Source organism: Pinus tabuliformis, chromosome 5_1 (genome assembly GCF_031772625.1).
Source record: "Pinus tabuliformis cultivar Carrire ecotype Pingquan chromosome 5_1, CPIR1, whole genome shotgun sequence".
Classification (NCBI taxonomy): domain Eukaryota; kingdom Viridiplantae; phylum Streptophyta; class Pinopsida; order Pinales; family Pinaceae; genus Pinus; species Pinus tabuliformis.
This window is the reverse complement of record NC_142305.1, coordinates 898,527,386-898,554,319: the sequence shown is the minus strand read 5'-3', so window position 1 is coordinate 898,554,319 and position 26,934 is coordinate 898,527,386. Positions and strand designations below refer to the sequence as shown.

Below are 26,934 nucleotides of genomic sequence, written 5' to 3'. Positions count from 1 at the left end.
CCAAGCATATAGAGATTAGATACCATTTCATTAGAGACAAAGTCCAAAGAGTTGTTGTGAGATTGTGGTAGATATCCACAAAAGAGCAAGTGGCAGATATTCTCACCAAACACCTAGTGAAGGGGAAGTTTGTTTTCTACAGGGATAAGCTAGGGGTGGTGGAGAACCCCCCTTCCTTGCTAGGAGGGACTGTTGATTTTTGTAGCTTCGGAGGGTCTTTTGCATACATTGGTGTCTTGCATGTAGGAGAAGTCCTCTTTAGCTGGTTGTTTGAGAGGAGCAATTAGTATGATCTCCTTCCTAAGTTTTAACTTAGGAAAAGTACGTTGATTAATTATTTGATTTTTGTAAACTTTGGGCTAATGTTTTTCTAAGGATAAATAATTAATTATTTAAGTAACCTAGATCTAATCTCTATTGTTGATCAAACAAAGCTAGGATTTAATCCTAGCCGTTAATCACTTTCGAGATCAGGGATTTGGCAGCTGGCTTATGGAGAATTATAAAAGCAACCTAAGGGAGAGGATGAAGACTAAACACAAGGGGGAGAGAAATTTAGAAAGAGATCTTTGAGTAATTTGCAAAAGTAATATTGCAAGTGTTTTGAGAGATTCATAGGGCTGAAGAAGAAGGAAAAAGAGAGCAGGAGACTTTTTTATAGCTGAAGAAATTAGGATGGACCCATACATTTGAGACAACCGATTATTTTTCTGTAGTAAGGAGGCTGTGTGTGCGAGTCAAGAGGGTTTTTGGAGTAGGCCGAGCCCATGTGTGATGCGGTAGGGTTTTCCTGTCTGCACGTGTGGATGCACTTGGGCTTGAGGAGGCCAAGTGGGTAGCTGATTTTGCTGGAAGAATTTCTTTCAGGTTTTGATGTAATTTCCTCGTAAAATCTGAGGGCCATTTTCATGTAGCCCATGATTTCTTTGAGAAATTAAATGATGAGAAGCTGGAGGGTTAATTTTTGTTGTTTTTTTGTGTGATTATTCTGAGTAATTTTCTGTTTTAAATTATGCTGCAAATTGCTGAGTTAAAGTTGCCAAATTATTTTCTGTTTGTAGTTTTCAGAAATTAATTTACAATAGAAATTAGTTTACTGTATAGAGAAATTTTTTAAGAGTAAAATAACTGTATGAGATAGTGAATTCGCAATTTGCACTTAAAAGTTAACAAACACTGTAGCAACATCTGTTGTTGATAGTGGTCCAAAATATAACAAAGGAAAGGGCAAGATATATTGTCCAGAATGCAAAAGAAAATTAAGAGATATGAATGATAAGTCAAAAGCGACAGTGAGGCTTGAGATCCACCCCCTCACTATGAGGCTATTGCCCCAAGTCCTATGCAATGAAACACATCTAAAAAGGACTAAATACAATTATCCCAAACCCCATATGCAATAAAATGCATATGCAAGAAAAATGGACTTTATGAAGTGAAGGAAAAGAAAAGGGAATATAAAAAAACAAGAAAAAGGCAAGAAAGGGGTAGTGAGACAGTGTTGAGGAAAGGCTAACTGATATATATTGTTGCATAATTTGAGATAGCTGTCTTGCTGTTGTTGGCTGTTATATGCCATATAATTTTGCGATTTTAAAATTTGATCAAATCCTAAATTTATTCACTATTTTAGCAAATTAGTCTTATTTTCTACTAGTATATAACTCAATTTGAGCTTTAAATTGTATTGCTGTTGTAACTTGTTTAGTACCCTAATTTTCTCATGTTTTACAACAACCATTGGTAATTTTTAGATTTGAGTGGTTTGGGATTGTTTGGCATGAGATTATTGCTTGATTACCCCCTTAGATCAACCTCAAATTTGGATTTGATTGTCATTAGCCACCTAAACTCTAACTTGCCTCCTATTAGGCCGACTTGACATGTCCTTAGGTTGACTTGTAGCTCCATGAAGCCGACTTGATGAGGGCATGTTTGACATGGTCTTGGAGGGTCTTTTTGACTCTAATTTAACTCAAATAATTTTCTTACAATATGTAACATGCCCAAGAAGGGTTATTCATTTGTCCTAGGTCAAACACCCATTAAGTGCTCTAGGAGTTTAGTATTGAGTCAAGTCAAAGTCATGATGTAAAGACCCTTTGAGGGCTCATGTATCAAGAAAGAGAAAAATATTTTGTTTGTAAAAGATAAGTCTAGAAACTACCTAAGATCAGGTCAACCAACTCTAAAAGTCGGCCTAGAAGAGGCCCATGTACCCACTAGAAAGCCTATATAAAGAAGAGGATTCAAACTCCTTTAGATACATCAAGAACATCGAATCTCTTGGATAAAGTTTGAGGCAATAAAGGAAGTGCGAAGGAGGATAAGAAGGCAACGAAGAAAGATCTCTCTCTCTCTGTTTTGTTTTGGATGAATACATCTCTTGACAAGCCATATATGCAATTTTTTTGTGGAAGGATAGGGTTTCCATAGGGGTTCGAATTGGTGCAGGAAGAAGCAACAGACCTTGTCTGTACAACAGAGCATTTGTTTTGGTGGCTCACCTAATCTTGGTGAGTTGTCTTGGGTCTAAGGTCTTGGAAGTCTCCTTGAATTGATTCTATAAGAAAAGAGTTCTCTGGGTTTTCCCCTGTTGAGGGGTTTTACCCTGGCTTGGAGCCTATATTTGGTGTCTTTTATTTTTCGCATTGTGATCTTCTTGTTTGTCCCATATCTTTATGATGAACAAAACATGATAATAATAATGATGAATTAATCTAATCTCGTAAGAAAGAGTCAAGGTAACAGAGAAATCAAATATTAAAATCACGTCTACAATTTGCCCTCGATTTCTAACAGACAATGATTCTTTTGACTTTATAGACTCAATGACAAATCCTAGAAGCTCTCAATGGGAGCTTGACCTAAAATAAATTTCCCTTGAGCATGAAACCCATGCCTCAAGAATAATAATAATAAATTTGTTTTTCTCTTTCCATTGAATACATAAAATCAACATTACATATGTCATTATGAAGACCGAACCTAGATACATATTTCAACATGGGAAGGATCCTTATAAGCTTTTCGAATAGGCTAAATCTGGCAAGTTTTATTTTTGGAAGTCAAACTAGTGATTGATGAGATAATTGAGTCAAATTGACTCTTGTGACTCGTCTAGTCCCAATTTAGAGCTGAGACTCTTCGCATGTCAATTTCCAAAACTCACTCGCACTAGGAGACAACAAACTGAGCCTCCCATTCCAACACATCAGCCAAACTGCTTCATGGACTGACCTAATTTATCAAAACTTGTGCATGCTAAGGAAAAAGTTGCCGTGGTCTCTTTGACTAAGGCATAAGTCAAAGAAGGACCTTTCTCGCTACTATTTTCAACATTCCTTCTTAGCAAGGAATGTGCCTCTAGAAGAACCTTGTCCACTTGGATCTGTCTCCAATACTACCACGTTCTCTGCTGCTACAATTGCTCCCTCTGAACTAGAAGAATTCCCTACTTTTTTCTATGGAACCTGATTTGGAGACCTGTTCTTTCCCACCATGCTATGCGAGTCTATGACTTCAATCATAAGTGCCATGTACCCTGTGTACCTCTGTGGTTGCTTCCTCGGGCTGAAGGTGATACTGGAAGATCGAACTCTCTCCTAATCTCCCTTAAACAAATCCTTTGCCCACTTGGCTCAAACTCTCCCTATATTGGGAATCATTGACTGAGTGGTTGCCTCCACTCGCCCTGGGCTATGCTCCTCATCATCCTGTTGGTCACCCCATTGCCAACTAGCTTAGACTCAAATTGAGATATTAGTTGAGGCTCCATCTTGAGAGCTCTACCCTGCTCTTGCTCAACCACCCTTCTCTACTTTGAGCTCTCCCTGCCTTGCTTCTTAAGGCTACACTAGTCTCTACTTGCAACTTGTAGAGATTCTTCACCTTGACACCTATCTGCTTCTTATATCCAGAAGCTAAGTGCTAGAGGTATGCCTTGCCTTTGCTGAAGATGATATCATATTTCTTGTCCTCAAGGGTAGCTTCCGAAACAAGATTCTGCCTGAATCTTGGAACATAGACAACATCTTTGAGGTGAAGAGGATTACTTGACTCCCTCTGAGAATTTACAGTACCAACTCCTTTAGCTGCAGACTGACCATCATTTCCTAGCTCAGTCTGGAACTGCATGTCCTTCTCCTTCATATGGCTGAAACTCATCTTGTTCCCGGTCATGTGGAAGGATGCTCCTGAATCAATATACCATATATTGTTATCTGCTGAGTTTTCCATGCAAGCAATCAATGAGAAATCTTTCTTAAACTAGGCAAAAAATGCATCTACATGATCCTTACTGGAATCTTTCTTCCACTTAGGACACTTAGTCGCATAGTGTCCAAACACATGGCAATGGAAGCACTTGATCTTGCTTAGATCCTTCTTCTTGCCTTTCTGGCTGACTTGGCCAATCTTTGGCCCTCCTTGCTCGTGGCCTTACCTTTGCTTGTCAGAACAAAGTTCTCCTCGTCCTCCATGTTCATCAATCTACCATCTCTGGTCCCTCTCCGAATCTCTTCATGAATGCAATCAGTCCAAAACCTTTCCCAATTGGGAAAATTCTCTATACCACTGACAACATCCTAGAAACCATACCAAGACATGTAAAGTCCCAGTAAGGCTAAACTCACAAGGTCACGATCGGATACAACTTCACCCACACAACCTAGCTCATCTCGAACCTAAGTGAACCTCGCATGATATGTGGTTATGGGCTCTACTTTGCTTATCTTGATGCTCCTTAGCTTCTCCTTAAGAGCAAGCTTCCTAGTATCACTGGGAGTCTTATATAGTTTTAAAATAGTTTTGAACATCTCATACATTGTCTTCTTCTCATGGATATTAGGAACTATATGAATTCTAAGCCCTTCTAGAATAATCCTCCTTGCCTTGATATCATTAGTATGTTCAATGTTGGGTCAACTGTTGGGGATCTTGTGGTGGTATTATAGCATTTTTGACAAACTCTCCAGATCCTCCCTTTCCATGGAACGAAATTCGATGCTCCCTCTAAACAGTGGTCTGATCTCAACCCTTGGAACGCCATTCTACTACCCAAAGAGCTCTCCAACACCTGTGAACTAGGGCTGATTCACTAGCCCTCTTGGCTGCCCTTTAGTCCTTCAAAGTTCAGCTCCAATAATTCTGCCTCTCCTATCAGTCTTGTAGTCCTTCACAAGGACTGAACTTAGGGCTCAATAGACACCTTCTAGCAGCCCTCCAATCTGCTCTTAAGCTGCCACCAAACCTGTCCCAAACTGGACACCATCAATCTAGCAAACCATCAACACGGAAGGACATACATACCTCTTGAAAGAAGACTTCTTTCCCTCTCTGAAACACCTCGGCCTGTGCACCAGCTTCTGTGAATTACAGCCCTGGTTAAGTCTACCTGTAGCAGCTGCTACAACCCTCCTACTCGGCCTCCAATCCACCTTCAGAACTGCCCGGTCCTCTCTTCTACCTAGCCCTACTGTGCTGACCTTGAGACTTACTCGGCCCTTGTTCCAGATCCTAGTTAGACCTTACGGCCCTCCAGGAGCTCGGCCTCTCACCCTCTTCCCAAAAATTGCACAGAACCTACGGCCAGTTCTTGAGAGAATTGGCACCCAAGACTATGCACAGATCTGCCCCCAACGTCTGCCTGCAACTGCCCTAAACTCGGCCTTCTTCAAGCACAGAAAGAACCCAAAACAACTCGTCCTCCTCCTCTTGAAAAGACTCCTATAGTGGCTGCGGCTACTTCAGATCAGATATCCTTCCTCTATGATGAATTCACACTTGTGATGAATGTGTTTATTCATGCTCTGATACCATGTAGAAAATCCATGAAATTCTTCAACTGCTCTAATAAACAATCTGAAAACTAGTTTCTTTTAAGTAAGTCAGAATTTCTCTACGTCTTTGCAGTGGGATAGGAACAAAAATAAGCACAGCCACACAATGAAAAAAAACACAATATTTTCAGGGAACCCAACTGGGAAAACCCTTTGCTTGTTTGAGAATTTTATTGATAGAATTTTGAGCAATAGATCTCTTACAATACAACCTTGTTTCAATAGAAAAACAGTCCTGTTCTCCCTGCTTGTCCTAAGCTGAAACACCTTGCAAGAACCCTGATCCTGCTTCCCTATTTCCTTGCACAAACCCCAAGGAAATTCTCCTTTATCAACTGTGCACAGGTTTCTCCTTAGTACGCCCTTCCCACACACAAGCTTCTGCACACAAACTCGTGCTCTCTATTGCCTTGTCTCACCAACTTGTGCTCACAAAACAATGAATCAATTCTGTGCCTTTATCCTCCTTATAAGCTTTTCGAATAGGCTAAATCTAGCAAGTTTTATTTTTGGAAGTCGAACTAGTGATTGATGAGTTAACTGAGTCAAACTGACTCTTGTAACTCGTCTAGTCCCAATTTAGAACTGAGACTCTTCACATGTCAATTTCCAAAACTAACTCGCACTAGGAGACAACAAACTGAGCCTCCCACTCCAGCGCATCAGTCAAACTGCTTCATGAACTGTCCTAATTTATAGGAACTTGCCCTAACTTTTAGGAACTCATGCATGCTAAGGAAAAAGTGGTTGTGGTCTCTTTGACTAAGGTACAAGTCAAAGAAGGACCTTTTTTGCTACTATTTTCAACAGTTGCATAACAAGTCAAAGTTTTATATACCTAGAGAGAAGAAAATGCGTAGCTTGAAGCACTCAGAGAACAAAATACAACTAAACAAACTGTGTGTTGAATCCATATGCTTCATTTATCCTTTCTTATAAAATAGCAATGGGAGAATCGACTTCAATACCTATAGGTTATGTGGGTTATTTATTAAGTCGTCTTGTCATAATTTTAACAATTAACAATTAAACTCACTCAAACTCTAGAGTATAGTTATGGAGCCTTTATACTTGGAACAATTTTAACTCTTATAAAAGTTAAAACTCACACTCAACACTGGAGTACTACAATTATAATTGCTGATGTTATCAACATTGGTTAAGAGTCGTAACATTTTATGTCTCTTAGCTGCTGTATCCATATGCATGTAGCCTTTTAGGGATATCCTCAGGCAATGGATACCTTTAGGATTGAAAGTGTTTGAATTTGCAACATTTTTGCTTGCCTTTTGTTCATGATGATTATCACTTGGTGATTCTAATACATATAAACTACTTAAGTAGGGCATTTCATAATCGGGATATTGATTCATTTTGAGAGTTCACACAGACCAAGTCTAATCCAAGGGAAGATACTGTTCATTATAAATTTATACTGCTGTGCAGCCTGTAGTTAGCGCTTTGGCAGCTTTGTTACATTTAGAAATGTTTGGCACATTCAGTGATCCAATAGCAGCAAGAGCTTTTTCTGGGAAAACTTGCAAGCTGATTTTTTGGACAATGAATTTCAAATTAGATTTTAATCAGAGTAGGGATAATTAAATTTATGCTGCTGCTTATAATAATCCATCTTGTGAGTGCACAAAAGCTGTATGAAAATATACAATCCTTTCATTATGCATATTTATTATTCCAGTGTCCAAATTACTGCATTTGGTCATTCTTCTCCATTAATATTTGAATCTTTCTTGAGCACTAGATTCCTAATTATTCTTTAGCTTATTTGGTAATATTTGTATTATAGAGGCTTTGTTGTTAACTCATTTTACCTAGTATTTATCTGCAATGCAATGGCAGCGATACAAAAATAAAAATGGGCGTTGTTCTGGTAGTGGATTTGCTGGTAGAAGATGACTTTGGCATCCCTATAACTAACATGTAATTTCCCTGGTTGTCATTTCTTTGTGTATGCAGGTGATTTAAACTTGAACAATTTCTCGGTTGGTGTATTATCAAGACATGGCATTGGTTATTCTATATGAATGAGTGCACTGAGAGTAAAATTGAAGGAATTGCATATTTAATGTTTACAGGTTCAGAGCAAGAATCAGCAACTTCCTGATCAGGCACTGGTAAATTATCTTCTTTCGTAGCCATAATGAGGCCACTTCTACTTGATTTTTTTTTAAATATAGTTGTTTATTATGATGCACCCTACACCCTTGTGAACATTCGTGTTTTAGAATCTGTCTGAGCAATGTATTACGATCAAAATTTTAGAACTTGTTAAAGATGTAATATCTATTTTTAGTCCAACAGCATACATTTGTAAATTGGGTTTGGGCATAAGAGCCTGTACAGATTGCAGTTTGAGACAGCCACAACATTAACACATGAAAATTCTTTCAAATATATAGTTGTTTATTATGATGCACCCTACACCCTTGTGAACATTTGTGTTTTAGAATCTGTGTGACCAATATATTACGATCAAAATTTTTGAACTTGTTAAAGATGTAATATCTATTTTTAGTCCAACATCTTACATTTGTAAATTGGGGTTGGGCGTAAGAGCCTGTACAGATTGCAGTTTGAGACAGCTGCAACATTAACCATCAGAGGGAGCCGTGAGTTAGGCAGGGAGCTAAGGGAGTTATGGCATAGGCGCATGGGGCATTTGCACCATCTGTTCGTTCTTTTAGCATCGGATGTGTTATAGCCACAAAATTTGGTGGAGAGGCTAGAATGCATAAGATCTCCAAAACCTAGATATCGTTTCTGGAAATTCCACCTAGAGATGACTTATTTAGATTGTTAACCTATTTTTTAATATTTCATAAGTCTAAACTCAGGAAAACTGGTTAATTAATTAGAATTAATTAAGTCGAGGTGAAAATAGTCTAGAAACTTACACGGATCGACTTCAAGATGATCCTAGCCTTTGGATAAGTTTTAATCTTGGCCGTTGGTGCTCCAATAGAGGATTATAAGAAGAAGTTGATGGGCACTTGGATAATACACTTGAGTAGTTTGATTTCCTTGGCAGATCATTTTCCAGAGAGCTAGAGATCGAAGCAAAGATAGTGAGGGCCAAGGACAGTGATCCGAAATAAGTTTTCCAGATCCATAGAGGCAACAACAAGTGACATAAGTGATCCACGCAGAAGTAGCGCAGTAGCTGAAGCAGAGCAGTTCGATTTCGCTGGGAAGAAAGTCGATTCAGTTTCCAGAGGCCGGGAAAGTCTTTCAGAGGGCTGGAGAGTTACTTCCAACAGCAAAGATAGGCTAGACAACTTGCTCAGAAGCAGATTCGAGCCACTAGTGTTAGAGGCAATGTGAGGACTGCGCAGAGGGCCTATGCTGGGGTTTGGAGGACCAATTTTTTCTTGAGAAGCCAGTGTCGGGATTTCTAGCGGGATGAGATAATTTTTTCTCTAATTATTTCTTTCAGATACTTGCTGTTTGGATTTCCAGTTGGACATCCATAGATTGTACTTAGAATATCATTACTGCATCATAATAACACTCTCAGCTGTTGCACTGATTTTCCCAAGTTGGGTTTTTTTCGGGGACATTTGTCCAAAAATAATTGTCATATTTTTATGTGTGTGCTAGATTTTCTCAGTTTCCAGTGCTATTTTCTTCCGTAGTATTTATTTGTGAAAATCATAGTGTGAATTATTTGGTATTTTCCGTAGCAAACTGCAAATAAATTGTTAAATAAATTAACAATTAGGAAAATAATTTCCAGTTGTTGTGATATATGAAATTTTCACATGGTATTAGAGCGCAAGTGATCAATCAAGAAGCTTAGAAGTGGAGGAAAGAATTTTGCTGCTCAGAGGGAGAAATAGGCCAAAATTCTTAGAGGTTGCATTGTTCCTTGACAGGTAGGCCAAATTGCTAGTGCAAAAGACCGATTTTTAGTTGTAGGGTTGCAGAAAATTCGAGTTGCCCGGAATAGTGATTCCACCAGTCAGAGGGAAAAACAACAACCCAAATTTTCATTGAGCAGATTTCGTGTTTGGACACAGAGGGTTTTTGCAGTAGTAGAACCAGTGTCGGGTGGAAGAGAAAAACAAACATAGAGGGAAAATTTCTCTCAGGTAACTTCGAGTCTCAGAATTTCGATTTTTACAGCAGTAGATTGGTAGTAGTTGAGTGCAAATTTTCTCACTCCAAAAGGGAGTGTGTATCACAGAACTGACAACTAAGCGCAGGGAAAGAGGGAGTTTTCGACAGATTTAGAGATGGCCACAACAGGGCTTAGAGATCAGGATAAGTTGGAGGGTTCCTTTAACTATGTCATTTGGAAGGCCAGGATGTCTGTCCCGTTAGATGAATATGGATTGAAGCTCTACATAAATAATGTTGTGGTAGTTCTCTAGGATGCAGATCAGTTGAAGGAATACCAGAGGAAAATAGTGAAGACGAAGCGACTGATCCTGGATGGTGTTTGGGACCATATAGTCTCACATATATCTGGTAAAGATACTGCCAAACAGATGTGGTATGCTCTCGCCCAACTATATCAGGGTACTTCCGAGCAACGAAAGATGTTTATGGAAGAAAAAATGAGATTCTTGAGGATTTAGAAAGGGGAAGGCATAGATCCCTTCTTCACCAGGATTCAGGAGGTTCGGGATCAACTTGTATTTGTGGGGCAACACCTCAATCAACAGAGCTAGTGCGGTTGGCACTGAACAATGTCTCGGAGGATTAGCAAATCTTCGTCCAAAGTATATTGGGCAGAGACAAGCTATCAGAATGGGATAGGATGGACCGACTTGCAGTAGAAGGAGTTGAGGCGAGCTCTTCTAAAGAGCTCCATTAGTGGCAACAGTTGTAGTGAATCAAAGGGTGTGAAGGAGGAGAATGTGGCCCTCACATCTAAGGGTCCCAGTCAGGGGCAGGGGGAGTAGAAGAAGAAAAAGGACCTGTCAAAGGTCAAGTGCTTCAGGGGTAGCGAGTTTGGCCACTACAGTACTTAATGTTCTCTTAGGAAGAAGGACAAGCAGTAGAAGCAGGACCAATAGGTAACATCCGCGGAAATAGACAAGCTTTTCTCTAGGCTAGAGGAAGAGCTTGCTATGTTCGCAGACATACCTCCAGGAGTGAGGTGGGGTGATTTGGTGCTGTAGCCCTAGAGAGCTACAGAGATTGGGTAGGGTCTGTTGACCACTACTTGTCAACAACCCATAGCAGTACACCACCTTTTTTCGTAAAAGGGATAGCACCTGATTGATGTGTCTGTGTCGTTTAGCTATCGTCATAAGCCTGATCATCATGTTATAATGTAAACCCATTCTGCATATATATGATGTAAATAATCTCAACAGAACTGTGTCATGCATGTAATGGCCTAGGTAAACCTATTTTTCTAGTGACGATTTACATTCTGAGAGGTTTTTTGTCTCATCGATCCATCATCCATTCTCGAATGGTCGGCAGAGTTTTCCTTCAGTTTCACCCCAAAGTCGAAATGTATTTTGTCACTGGGATCTTAGGCGAGTCCTAGTGTTATAGATCGAGTCTATGTAAAAGTGATTTGGGAATAATTCTAACTATTTGGTTAGGTTATTTTATTACAAATTGCTTGGTGTGTTCGATTATATTTGTGTCGCAGAAATGGGTAGTCTGTGAAAGTCTATCACAAATGGGTTTTCCCCCCTTATGATATAAAAAATATGAAAAACATGATGTAAAGTGTCTTGAGGGTTGGAAACATAATTTATCCCCTCATAGGTTAATTAGTTAAAATTTCTAGCTAAAAATTAATTAAAATCCTAAGCCAAAATCTAATTAAGTTTAGGTCCTAGGTAAATTTAAATTATCCAAATGCAAAATTCGTCGGTCCTTAAAAAATCAAATTTTAAAAGGTCCAGGGACTAAGGTAAATTAATTATTTTGTTAAATTTTAAGCCTTTGGTCCCTGGGGGTTAAGTCAAAGTCAAATTTTTGAGGAAATTAACTCAATTTATTTTTATTTTTGAGTTAATTAAAATGCATTTAATTGAAAAATTCGTATTTCCTCAAGAATTTAATATTTCGATGGATGATATTAAAAGAAATTTTAATCCTCATCAACAGTCGAGATTTCTTTGACGATGATCACTTGAACTATCCGTTGGAGGATTTATCTTTAAATAGAAAGTCATTTGTCAGTTGATCTATTTGATCTTTGAGTTGTGTGCTAAGCGAAAAACTCTTGTGTAATTTTTTTTTTTTGGTTTTTGTTTTGAATAATAAAGAAAGACTTTGGGGTTAATTTTCACCGGAGTTACTCTTCACGGAAATACTGTAAGATGTGTCTTTTTCATGCGTAAATATTTTTAGCCATTCATGATAGCTTCGGAAAGAGTGATTTCAGTACAGGTATCTTGCTCAGTCGCTAAGGTTTAAGTGATAGTTTAAGTTTTGAATGTACGCAAGTATCTCTATTTATCTGAATTTTATTATCATTTTCTTGCTCTATTTTGATGGCTGGATTGAGTTTTATAGGAAAACCTTGATTTTTTAGATCATCGGGCGTTCAGAGAAGTTTTCAGTTGGACCAGTGAACTCCCGATCTGTGTTTTCTGAAGAACCTAACTTAATTTGATCCCGGGTTTATCATAAGATTTTTAATTGTGATGCATGAAGGGTTTTGAGCTAAGTACCTCCTTTTAAATTTAAAAATTTAATTTTTTATGTGCGAATTTGATGAATTTGGCTGTTAAGAGCCTTAGATTATCAGATCTGGGAGCGGAGTTGGACTCACACTTCCTAGATCTGATAGATCTTCCATTCCTGTGCATAGATCTGTAAAGTTTTTGGGTTTTCTGACTTAGGTTTCTGGGGTTTTATTTAATTTTTGTATATCTGGGATTTGGATGTTTTTTGTTTTGAGGTACAGGTTGCAGATCTGAAGGTGAAGTTTGATTTGAAGCTAGATCTAGGCCTTGGAGGGTGAGATCTGGCCTCAATCATTTTTTGCAGGGATTCTATCCAGATTTTTGCTGTCCAAGGTTTTTTCTTTCTTAATTTTTAAATTTGGAAATAATATTTTTTTAAGGGTTTTACTGATAAATCTGAAGCAGAATATATCAATTTAATCAAAGATTTATGGAAAATTTTCTTGGGTTCTTTAGCTACCATTTTGTCTGTTCCCTGGGGTTTTTTGCATTTTTGCTGCAAAAATTTTGATTTTTTTTTCAGAGGGGCCCATAGCTACAACTCTGTGTCCTTCCATTGCTGCTCTTTCCTAAACCTGCGACCCTCATTGTAGCATGCCCTCTTCCAAACCGCATCCTTCATTGCGGCCTCCCTCTTCTCCGTTCTGCTCCTCCCACGAACCCACAAATTCATGTATCCTCCTTTACTGCCATCTCCCTGTCTGAACCCTCGTCCCTCCTCATCTGCAACCCTTCTTAACCCTCAAATCTGTAGCCTGGTTTGTTTGTTCTCCCTTCGTGCAGTTGCCTCGTCCCTTTTCTCTCCATTTCTACTGCGTCAATCTTCAACGCTGTCCTTAGAATTTTGTCCTTCGCTGCATCTTAGCTCCATACGCCACCGTTGCTGACCTGCAACAAGCACTCTTCTCCTCTCACTGCTCTCCATGTGCGCTGCTCCTCCCTCTCGTCTTTCATAAATTTGTCCAGCTCGCACTTCTTCCTTGCTCCGTCCAGCTCCTCGCTTACTCCTGCAGCTCCCTTCTCTTCCCGTCGACTTGTAGTCATTTACCTGCCCTCCATGTGTCCTTTCCCGCTGCAACAAACAAACATGTCCAAGCCTCCTCGTCCTCCCTCAAAGCTGTCGTCGAACCCTTTCCACTGTCAGACCTGCAGATGCACACAACACAACACAAAAACCATTCTATTTTTATTTCATATGCATATGCGTTAAAGTTTAGAGGTTAGGGTTAGCGTGTTTTCGTTTTAATTTGAGATTCGATTTTATTGTTTTTGATTTCCATTCTCTTTTTTTTTTTCGATTTGATTTTTCGATTTCGATTTGATTTATTTTTATTAAAAATCTAAAAAATTCTAAAAGTTAAAATTCTAAAATTTTTAAAATATAAAACATTAAAAAAAAACTAAAACATAAAAAGAAAATCTATTTTTTTTTTGAATTTTGGTGATTAAGGAATTAAATTTACGCTTTCACATTAAAATTTTAATTTGGCCCATGGCCCATTAAAATTTTGATTTATTAACCCTTTTAATTCACTTTTGTCACATTAAAAATTTGATCTCTTCATATTACCACATTTAATTAATTTCTTAAGGGATAATTAAATTGTTCATCTAAAGTTCCTTGGTGTCCTTTTGTGGTAATATTTCTTTATTGTTAAGTGTGATTAATGTTTTAAAATTTATATTGACTGTTAGAGAAAGATAATTTTGCAAGATTTTCTTGCATGCTAAAGTTTTGGGCATTTTACAATTAATTGTTCATGATTGCCGCTTTGCCACATTTATAAATTTTCTCTGGATCACTTGTTTTATTAGTCTATGGTTAATTCAAATATTAAAGGCATTGGTTTGGAGTCATTTATAACTTGTTATTGTGTCTTATTTTAATCTATCTATCTTAACTCACCGAGACTTGCTTTAAATTTATCAAGTTGTTCATTCTTAAAATCTCCTAGAGCTCGTGTTCCATAGGCTACCCTCATCCATTCACCTTAGGGACTACCCCCCTTGACTTGTCTAGGAGAGAGTCTAAACGAAGTGAGTAAGGATTAGAGTGACAACCCTTACTCTGAGCGTTGTCGCGGTGCCCAGACACTTTGTGTGACAACAGGGTCCTTGTGGAGTCCACCTCATCGATCATTACTTGGCTACGGGTGCCCACAATATTGGGTAGTAGGATGGATCAGTGGTAGTTGATGCAGTCAATACTAGAGCGCAGTGTTGACAACAGAGCAGGTGGCCCAGTTCAGAGTCAGCAACAATGTAGATACTTTAGTAGACAGTGCAATAGCTAGTAGCAGTTAGGACTTGAGAGGCAGATGTATCATACTGAACACAAATGATTCAGTATTTTGGAGGCTTCTCAGTTGCAGTAGTTGCAGTTACAACAACAACAGATGAGAGGGAGTCGCAGAGTTGGCAGCAGTATAGCAGTGTCAGCAGCGACATCGATGCAACATCAGAGTTGCGCAGTGGTTGGTGGGTAGCAAAATCCAGACATCAGTAGTGTGATAGGAGATGATACAGAGACATAGTGTTGTGGCAAGGTGTGCAACACTATAACACATTCCTTGCTAAGATGGAGTGTTAGTTTTTGTAGCATCGGATGTGTCCTAGCCACGAAATTTGGTGGCGAGGCTAGAATGCATGAGTTCTCCAAAACCCATAAACCGTTTATGGAAATTCCACTTAGAGATGATTTAAGTAGATTATTAACCTATTTTTTAATGTTTTCTAAGTCTAAACTTAGGAAAGCTGGTTAATTAATCAAAATTAATTAAGTCAAGGTGAGAATAGTCTAGAAACTTACACGGATCGACGTCAAGATGATCCTAGGCTTTGATTATGTTTTAATCTTGGTTGTTGGTGCTCCAACAGAGGATTATAAGAAGAAGTTTATGAGCACTTGGAGAATAAACTTGAGTAGTTTGATTTCTAGTGAGCAAACAACAATTGCTGGAGAGCCAAAGATCGAAGCAGAGACAATTAGGGGCAGGAATAGTGATCCGGAGGAAGTTTTCCAGAGCTGGAGAGGTAGCAACAAGTGATAGAAGTGATCCACGCAGAAGCATCGTGGGCACTGCGTATTCGCTGAAGCAGAGCAGTTCGATTTAGCTGGGGAGGAAGTCGATTCAGTTTCCAGAGGCTGGGAAAGTCTTCCAGAGGGCTAGAGAGTCACTTCCAGTAGTAGAGATAGGTCTAGATGTCTTGCTCAAAGATTCAAGCCACACGTGTGAGAGGCAGTGCAAGGATTGCGCAGATGGCCTACGCTGGAGTTTGGACGACCGATTTTTCTTAAGAAGCCAGTATTGGGATTGCTAGTGGGGTGAGATAATTTTCTCTCCAATTATTTCTATCAGATACTTGTTTGGGTTGCTAGTTGGGCATCCATAGATTGTACTCAGAATTTCACAACTGCATAATAATAAAACCCTCAGACGTTGCATCGATTTTCCCAAGATGGGTTTTTCTGGGGACTTTTGTCAAAAGATAATTGTCATATTTTTATGTGTGTGCTAGATATTCCCAGTTTCCAATGCTATTTTCTTCCGCAGTATTTATTTGTGAAAATCACAATGTGAATTATTTGTTATTTGCTGTAGCAAACTGCAAAGAAATTGTTAAATAAATTAACAATTAGGAAAATAATTTCCAGTGGCTGTGATAGATGAAGTTTTCACACCATGGAGTGCTAAAGATTCTCAAGGAGATAGCAACAGGGTTGCCAAAGTGCAATGTGGATCAATATGAGGTGTGCAAGGGCTGCACACTTGGCAACTATGCTAAAACCTGTTTTCCTAACAAAGACAAGAGGGCCAAGGGCATCTTGGACCTTGTTCATTCAGATGTTTGTGGTCACTTTTCTACAACATCCCTTCGTGGGTACAAGTATTATGTCACCTTCATAGACAATCATTTGAAGAATACCTAGATAGTTTTCATGAAAAAGAAGGATGGAGTCTTCTCAAATATTCTGGAGTACAAGGCCTTGGTTGAGAACTATACTGGCAAGAAAATCAAGGTGTTGAGGTCTAATAGTGGGGGGGAGTACACCTCAAATGCATTCAAGGAGCTATGTGCCAAGGAGGGCATCAAGAGAGAGTTAACCATACGAGTGGCAGAACTTGGTGGCAGAGCGCAAGAACAGGGCCATAGTTGGAGTGGCCCAAGCCATGTTGCATGACCAGGGGCTGCCCAAGTTTCTTTAGGCTGAGGCATGCATTACAATAGTTTTGTTGCAAAATTGGAGCCCACACGAGTGTTGGGGCAAAGTTACACCAGATGTGGCTTTTACCAGGAATAAATTGGATGTCACATTTTTGGATATTTGGTTGCCTGGTGTAGTGCCATGTAACAGAGGAGAAAAGGAAGAAGTTGGAACCCACAACAGAAAAGGGCATCTTCGTGGGCTACAACGAGACATCCAAGGCATACAGGGTGTATGTATCAACACTCAGGAAAATAGTCATTAGGAGAGATGTCCAGTTTGCACAAGAAAAATCTTTGTGGAAGTCCGTAGAGCTTAAGCTAACTACAATACAACAGGAGCAACAATAGGCTCTAAAGCAAGAAGCTCAACTAGCACCTTAGACTCTAGTTGAACATGTTGTTGGGCAGGAAAAACAATATGAGGAAGAGGGGGACACATATTTGGAGGAGAGAGTGGAGCCCACTCGTTCCATCATTCCCAACACAAGGAGAAGGAGAATGGGATGGGCAGAGCAGTTGATCCAGGAGGCGTAGTAGTGAGTTGGTGCTCCCAACACATAAGTTTGTCAGAGCAGACAACCACAAAGGTACACAAGATATATGGCACTGATGATGGAGTTGTTGGATGCTAAGCCTTCCAGTGGAGGCAACCACTCAACAGGGATGGAGAGATTCCATGGTGGAGTATGCCTCCATCATGAAGAATGATGTCTGGGAAGTGGTGCCAAGGCCATAGACAAAATCTATGGTGGGCTCTTGTCGGGTCTTTAAGATCAAACATGGAGCTGATGGGAGCATCGAGAAATATAAGGCAAGATTTATGGCAAAATGGTTCTCACAGGTAGAAGGGATCGATTATGACGATACCTTTGCCATAATGGCCAGATATTCGTTTGTCAGGACTATGGTAACGATTACAACTCAGATGGGGTGGAAGATCTATGAGATGGACGTTAAAACAACATTCTTCAATGGGGTTGTTGAGGAGGAGATTTATATTGAGTAGATGTAGGAGTTTGAGACATGCAACAGAGAGACAGACATATGCAGACTCAAGAGAGCCTTGTATGGGCTTTAATAGGCTCCATGGGCATGATATGCTCAGATTGACAGTTATCTTTAGGGATTGGGCTTCACCAAGAGTGAAGCCGATCCCAACCTCTAATACATTATTGTTGGAGGTGAGCCACTTATGCTTGTGTTATATGTGAACGATTTCATTTTGACAGGCACAAATAAGTTCATATAGGAGTGCAAAAGAGATCTTGCAGGCGAGTTTGAGATGAAGGATATGGGGATGATGTGTTATTTCCTTGGGCTAATGGTTTGGCAGGGAGATGGATAGATCTTGGGGCAAGGCAAGTATGCCTTAGAGGTTCTGAGGAGATTTCACAAGCAAGATTGCAGGGCCATGACCATGCCTCTAGTCGCAAATTGGAGGAATGTTGACATATCTAAGATGGAGTGAGTAGACCCCACACTTTATCGACGGTTGATAGGGTTGCTTGTGTATTTGGTAAACACGCAACTAGACATATGTTTTTCATTTAACTCTTTGAGCTAGTTTATGGTCGAGTTCATTGGGTTGCTGCCAAGCATGTATTGAGATATCTTAGGGGGACAATTGAATTAGATTGTGGTATAGACATGTTGATGGGGTGAAGTGTGAGGGCTTCACTGATGCAGATTGGGCAGGGAGTTCCACAGACAGGAAGAGCACATCGGGTTGCATATTTAGCGTTGGATCAACAATTGTTCTTGGGTTCATTTGGAAGCAGAGATCTGTTGCATTGAGCTTAGCTGAGGCTGAGTAGATGACTGCCAGTCTAGTAGGTTGTGAAGCTATTTGGTTGAGGAAGCTACTCAAGGGCTTGTTTGGATAAGAGTTAGAATCTGTTGTGATACACTGTAAGAATTAGAGTTGTATCAGACTCTCTGTTGTATCGTAATCACTCAAAGCACATCGACATACATTATCACCACATTAGGGACATTGTTTAGAGAGACATAGTTAGACTCCTGTATGTACCAACAGAGGAGAAAACAACAAACATTTTGACCAAGGCTTTGCCAGGGAGCATATTTGTTTACCTCAGAGAAAAGTTGGGTGTAGTGTAGAACATCTTCCTCTCTAAGAGGGAGTGTTGATTGGAGTAGATAAGTAAGGGTTTTACTTGCCTAAGTGCCAAGGCTAGCAGAGGGACCCATAAGACAACTTCTTAGCAAAATATTAATTTATCTAACTATTTCCTAGAGTTAGACTTGGGAAAAATTTAAAATCATAACGTCAACTTATGATTTAATCTCAACCATTGAGAGTGATTGTGGGGCCTAGGTTGAAATTATAAGAGGAGATATAACAAAGAAGTGGCTAAGTCAAAGGGTAGAAGTAGTGTGTGTCGGATTAGCGAAGGGCGAGGTTAGGGTTTCAATAGATCGCAGAGTTTCAACGACCAAGGAGAGATTGAGTTAGGGCCGAATTTCTCTAACTCAAACAACGTCAACATGCATTGAGCTCACACATGTGCACAGAGAGATAACTGCGTGTCCAAGGTTCAAATAGGCTAAATTGCATGGCCGTACGACAAAGTGAGTGCATGGAAGGAAGTTCGATTAATCTTGGGCGTTGATCAATAGTTTTCCTATGGTGAAAGGGAAATTTCCCGTGCTGTAAATTTTTTGAAGATTACCCTTTTGTTGAAGAGAATAATATACACATAGAGTTTGTAGGTTTTCCCCGAAGTTGGGGTTTCTTGGGTATATCTTTTGTTCTATGTGTTAAATGTGTGTCTTGTGATTTGTTTATTTTTGATGTGCATGCTTATTTAGAAAACTCAATGTATTTGTAATTTAAGTTTCCATAATATTAATTATTTGTATTTTTGGTTGCACACTTAGAAAATTGCAAATTAGTTCCTAGGTTTTAAGGGAAACTAACAATATATATGTATGTATTTTAGAGAAATAATGTAAAAAAGGGAAGAAAAGGAGAAACGAAATTGATGGGTGGAGTGTCCACCTGAAATGTTGGACAAACTAAATTCGAAAACAAAGTTCTTTTCCAAAAATTCATCTTATGATATGAATAACTGTGAACATTTCCCTAAAACCCGAGAATGTTGAGGGCACAAGGCTAATCAACAATAGGGCTCAAAGCCATTACATCTCTATATTGATTATGAGCTCAACATCTCACATGTGGGAATTTAATTTGGGTGGGGAAGATAACAACATGCGTCTTAAGCACTTAAGCTAACCCCAATTGACAAATGGTCGGTTATACATCTCATTGACCATTGATTAATGTGTTGGTTTAAAACCTTCAAAGGGTGTTATTGTTTAAGGCAATCAATGCAGTTGATTAGGTGAATATATTGGAGTGTATATTCCAAATTTTGGAGGAAGAAATTCATGAAGTTGGGGAGGAAAATTTGGTCCAACATTGTTATGAATAATGCTATAATTTGTGTTGTTGCTGGAAATATGCTTAAGGATAAGTACCAAAGTATTTATTGGACCCCCTGTGCATCTCATCGCCTTCTTTATTGTTGTATAACCTAGCCAAATTTCCATAGGTCATTGAGGCAATATGCAGAGGAAACACAATTGCAAATTTATCAATAATCACCATCTCACTTTGAGACTATATAGGAAAAATGCATCTAGAGATTTGTTGAGGTCTTACAATACAAGGTTCCTCACATTCTGTATTAAAGGGGTTGTAGAAGAAAAAAAAATCCAGATTTGTTGTAACTTGTTTGTAGTATGAGACAGGTGAGGACTTTCAAATGGATCAAAGGCAAAGTGGGGGGAAGAAATAATTTTATGCGGTAACTTGTGAGGAAATGTTACTGAAGTTTTTGGAATGTTGATGTGCTCCGCATGGTTTATGGTGACATTACCTTATGGATTTTGTTTATGAGGGCATGGGCCATTTTGCAAGGAAGCTGTTGTAAATGTTTTTGATAAGGTGAAAGATGATTACAGGGAGATGTGGAAGGTAGTTGATGGAACATGGAAGATGATGCATAGCTCTTTACATGCAACAACATGCTTTTTCTACCCTAGATTGTTTGGGTTAGCAAGACAAATATAGGGAAACCATGAGTGGGCTTCATGAAGCAATTAAGAGGCCATATTTGGATATAAACATTGCAACTTTTGTAAGAGCCCAACCTCGGGAATATAGGTTACAAGAAGGAATATTTGGAAGCAAATCAGTTAAGGGTGATAATGTCAGAAGCATTCCTGGAGTATGGTGAGAATTTTGTGGACAAAAAGCATCAAAATTGCAAGGTATTAGAATTCGTGCCTTGAGCTAGGGATGAAGCACATCAACTTGTGAAAGGAATTAGAGCAACTTCAACCATACTCATTCCAAGAAAAAAATTAGTTGTTATTTGAAGAATTGGAAGATCTTGTTTTGTGTTTACATTCACTTGTGCTTGGAAATAAACAATATGACTAGAGATTCATCCAATGCTTCATTTCCATGGTTCAAACATGTTCCAGATCTATTAGAATATTAAGATTGCAGAAATTTCAGTCTAGGGCAATCAATGTGAAATAGAAGTTTCACCTCTTTCTGGAGTTTCCTGAATGTTGTCCGTGTGAACTTCCGCCTTAGGTTTGGTCTGAAACATTAATTTACACAATGGACAATATGTGATCTCATTTCAACCCAACACACTAGGCAGCCCAGGAGAAAAGATACCAAACATATGTCAACAAGTTCCAGCCCCTGTGGTACACTTTTACAAGCATAAATCAGATAAAAATTCACTGTAACAGTGGTAAATCTGCTCTAGTGTCTTCACGATGTCTTAAAACTTAAATCACTTAGCACTTTCAGATTTTATACCAAATCAACATGAACAACAAATGTTGGAAATTACCCAATAAAGAAAACAATGCTTGCTGAAAATCAAATTTAGACAGCTGAAAACTTCTTATATGTATGATAGAAAAGGAATACATGTACATACTCATAGCTTATGACAAGTTGGTACAATTCATCAAGCTCACCAAAGCCCTAGCTAGGTAAGCCAAGAAAACCCTGGCCTCCACCAAAGAAGTCCAGGAAGCAAGTATCAGCACAAGCAAGTCCTATTTGGCTTCAACACCTATCTCAGAAGTGCAAGGTGTCTCCTTCTGTCCTCCTCCTCAACCATTCTTCTTCTCCCCTTAAGGTTGTAACAGTGCCTGGTCATCTTTGTTTCCTTAGGGAGAAACCTTCACTTGAGTGCTTCAAGAAACACAATGCTTTAGCCTTTGAGATAAGAGAGAGAATGCATTAGAGAAGAGTGGGGGTGTTGTGGTGGGTGAGGCATGGGAGACACTCCATCCCTCACATATCTTACACCACATTATGAATGAATGAAAGGAATCTCTACTTCCTTTATTTATGTGAGAGATAAGAGAGGCCAACAATATAAGGTGGGCCGAAACCCTTGCATGCAACCTATCTCTATCAAGTAAGTCTACACATCTGAAGAACTGCGTTCTAAAAGGACACATGTCTAGATCCAAGTTGATGTTGTCAACAATCAAAGCTCCAAGGCACGAACGCTCCTCAAGCAAGGTCTAACAGTCCTCCTTCAAGGTATCCAAGGTATCTTCTAAGTTGTGTGCATCCTCTGGGTCCACTCCACCTACATGATCACTTGCTGAACCCATGCTAGCATAAGTCAAGTACAAGCTTTCATGGTAGTGATTGAAGTATGCCCATGTCATCTAGGGCACAATGCCCTCCTCTAGAATGGCAAGTGCTCCTCCAAAGCAAGGCTTCCTCACAAACAAACAACCAACCTTCGTGTGGCCAGTATGAAGAATGTCATGATGTTGTCTGAAGGCCTCCAATGCTCCAAGGAAGTAAGCCACATAAACATCCATACAATGTTAAGTAATCGAAGAGAAAACCACTTCCTCATGCATATGCACAACAAGGAACAACCTGTGGTCATCCATACACATTGCACTCCACATTACATGAAGCACCCCTGAGCATGGTGTATTCACTTTTGGAGTAATCCAAAAAGCTAACAAAGATGAGGTCGAGAATGATTGGGGCAAATTGCGTGGTGAATCCGATAGTGATTATGCATCTAGTGGCTTCACTACCTCAAATCGTTGTGATGCTTTATATTTTTTTGACATAATAAAGTTATAAACAGGTCTTTGAGATAAATCCTTGTGTGCTGGAGAAAAAATAGACATCTGAGCTTTCTAGGCTGCTAAAAATAAGATCACGATTGTATTTGCATGCAACAAACATAAATTTAGACTAATGTTCTGTCATCCGTTAGATAGGGGATGCCGTCCTTTTTTATTAACATAGTCATGATAAGTTTAAAACTAATACAATATATTAAGATGATTTATGTCTGAGTTATGCTTATCCATGTATCAGTTTCCACTGGTTATTTGTGCCTTTGTGTTTCGAGTGCTTGAATTTTGTACAGGTTGTGGTTTCATCTTTGTAGGTTGTTTTTCAATTGCTTTACCATTTGGTTTGCAATAGAGATACTTGCTGGATTTATATTGTGTATCATATATAATTCAAGATAAGTCTTTAAGTGAGGCAGTAAATTGGTGCACAGAGTCTTAAATTTATGTAATGAAATTTATCTTTATGTTGGATATGTTGGCAATATTTTAAAGGGCATAAGTTTTATTTTAATCTCTTCCTGGTTAGGTTTTTCTTTTACACTCGAAGAGAACAGGATAAAATAGGTCTGCTGCACTAAATTCTTTTTTTCCCTAACAAATATAATATTAATATTATGTTTCTTGCTCATAAAAACCATGTCCAACTGAGCCTTGTGGTTGGTTATTTACTATGTTATGTAATTGCTTGAGTCTTGATAATCCGTTTTCAGGTTCGTTGTGAGTACAGCATGGCAAATTTTAGCACAGGAGATCGTCCAAGACGCTCAAAAGGTGACAGGTACAATTATTTCTCTTACTATCATGTTGTTGAGAATATGGGTGTAATTATCACTTGTAGTCACATGCCAACTCACTATGTGGGTAGTTGGGGCCTTTTGTGGGCCGACATCTGGTTAGTTAAACCCACATATTATATTTTGTGGTTAAGGCTGACCTATTTAAACTTGATATTTACATTCAATAACATTGTTGGTATGTGTACCCCTGTTTCGTGTTCCAATAACTCCTTCATGAAGGGAAACTTCCTTTCTCGATGGGACACATCAATTGAGTTGTGTATATATATTATATACACAATTTAAGCTCTCATTATATTATGATTTATCTCATTCAAGTGAAGTCATTTGTTCTTTTACGTAGGGGTAGTCGTACTATTTTCCTCTACTTGAGGTGTCTCTTTTGGTTATGAATAAATTATCTTGATAAAGTCATGGTATGTGAACATCTTGTATTTTATGTTAAGCACTGTTACATTTCATCTTGTTGGTTAAATGTTTGCTAAAGTGATCATCATGGATCTACTATGTCTTATGATCTCAACACATGTATGGTCTGACTTTTTCCCCAACAAAGATATTGTGGGGAAACCATAGGGATGATTCCCCGCATTTGCAATGGCATTCTTAGTGAACCCGTCAACGTAGACTAGTGCATATCACCTAGGAGGATTCAAATGAGGCACCTATTGACAATAAGCTAACCAAATGCCCAACAATATCCGTGATAATTGTTTGAGCCAATGCCTAGGGTTTAAATGTATGGAATATCTCATCCCACCTTCAAGTAATTGAGCGAGAGTGAAATCGCTGGTACCTTGTCATCCCCAATTGACCCACAAGGGGCAGACATCTCACAAGTGGGATTTGAACTTGGGTGGGGAGGATAATAAATTCTCCTCTTAACCACCCAAGCTAGACTCATTGACAAAATGTTTGGAAAGTTCTCATTCCACACTCAATCACTTGAGTGAGATTTAGATACATGAGAGCCATTCTACATTTGTAATGTCATTAAGAAATGACATGTTTTTATGTATGCATTGACAACAAGTGAAAACTTCTATTGCTATATAGTGACACCCCATAATAGATGATTTTATGAGTGGGAGGTACCATTAGGAGCAAATGATGGGAAATAAAGTCGGTATACTGCCTAGTCGTAAGTGATCCATTTTGTTTTGTTCCTTAGCATCTTCATTTTGATGTCATATACGACCAGCATACAGACTGTCAGGAGGTCCCATAATTGTCGCTTGCCAATGGAACATATCATCTGCCACCTGTCCTATACAAGCATGGAAGTAAATAAATAAATTTTGACCTAATTCATTGCCGTATAAAATATAACTAGAGCAAGTACAGAAGATTGTTCTCTTTAAAATGCAATCCTTCTATTTAATTAGGACCAAGTCAAATCATAGGCAAACTCTTTGCCTATTAGTTAATTAACCAACTTATTAAGACCAGCTTGCATGGCTGACAAACATGCCAAATTATCATTCAAATGTGAAACTAACATTCACAAAACCGTAAGCACAGCAATCGGGAACTCATGATGCTGAGAGATCCTATTTTTCAAGATAGTACTCAAGGGTACCATTTTATTTACCTCAATAGTAGCTATACAACAAATGTGGCCCCTCGATTTTAGGAGATTAAATTTTGAAGAAGATACACAAACAAGGGATCAATGGTTATAATTCCATGCACCTCAGTCGAATAATTGATTGATGCAAAGGACTGGGATCCCTGGTAATGTCAATTGAATATTAAGCCGTAAATTAGCATTGCATTCTCATTGTGGTCTGCCCAGTGCATATTTACAGTCATATAACGTCAGCCTTAATTCCTGGTGCAAGGTACCTACTTTTTCTTGATGACTTCTCTAGGAAGATGTGGGATCACGTTTTTATAAGAAATCTCATGCTTTCACTGAATTAAGATGTTTAAGGCAGCAGTATATCAGGAAGAAGGTACAAGTATAAAGGTCCTTCCATCTATAACAATGAAGTGGGCTTCCACTATAATCATCTGGCTATTTTTTGTAAGAATGCATCTAGACTCCAGAGACAGTTTTCTGTGCACACACACTGAAGTAGTAATAGCATGACGTTGCGGAGAGAAGAAACAAGACAGTTGTTGAAATGGCCAATAGCATGTTACAGGGCAGAGCAGTTCTAGATAGGTCTTGAGCAAAAGCAGTGCATATTGCGTTGTACTTTCATAACAGGAGTCATACTAAAGTTGTGCACGATGTTACACTACAGAAAGCTTGCTCTGGTAGAAAACTGCAGGAAGATCATGTTTGATCTGGAGGGTAGAGGAAAAAGACAAGTAACAAAGTGGTACTACAATGCTTTGGAGGATGTGAGGGGGGATGAACTTCAACCTAGACAAGAATGGCCAAACAAGAAACCAAAAAGGGTAGGTAAACACAATGTCACACGGTTCGAGTTCGACAATGATTAAGTTCGATTCGAATTCGAATTTTTCGATCAGGTTCGAATGAGGTTCGGCATTAGGTTCGACTATACATATTTTTCAATATATATATATATTTATATTTATATATCTATATATGACAAAATAATAGAAAATTAAAAATTGATCCATAAACACATGAACACAAATTCTTATTAGTAAACATACAAAATTAAAAGACAAACAAATTTAAAAAAAATCCAGAAAATAAATAAATAAATAATATATATATATATATATATATATATATATATATCAAAAAGCTAACAGCCGTATATATATACAGCAAAAATCTAATAGCCGGACTACGCACAATCGTCACCGCTACTTACAGAGCGGACCCATTGTGCGACTGTTTCCCATTTTCTCCGTCAATACGAATGAATCTTATCTTGCCGGACGACGCACAACCGTCACCGCTACTTTATTCGGTAAATAAAACAGAGCGGACCCATTGTCCGACACTTTCCCATTTTCTCAGTCAATACAAATGAATCTTATCTTGCTTTCAGTATTTTCCACATACATATATTTATTTAAAACAGGGACCGACGATGTCTTGGTTGATATCGATGCTATCCTTACGCACCATCATTCTTCGCGCTGCAGTGAATTCTTGGGGGTCCGCGCCATCACGATATTTCTTTCTTACCATATCACATCTCATCTCTGCAACTATTTGTTTACCGACAGTGACGTTGAATAAGACTGGCCAAATACTTGGGAAGGGCGCGCCATAGTGATATCTTTGTTTCTTACCAATTCGCGTTTCAGTTCTTTCAG

The 26,934-nt window shown here is 38.8% G+C and overlaps 1 protein-coding gene across 1 annotated transcript in view; it reads left to right on the top strand.

The window, feature by feature from the left end:
- Positions 1-26,934, top strand: part of RRP41 (3'-5'-exoribonuclease family protein) — a 274,779-nt gene that overhangs the window by 39,232 nt on the left and 208,613 nt on the right. Inside the window, exons 5-6 of the mRNA XM_089433108.1 lie at positions 7,934-7,972; positions 23,602-23,669. Coding sequence (XP_089289234.1) covers positions 7,934-7,972; positions 23,602-23,669 — 107 coding nt within the window. The remainder of the gene's footprint in view (positions 1-7,933; positions 7,973-23,601; positions 23,670-26,934) is intronic.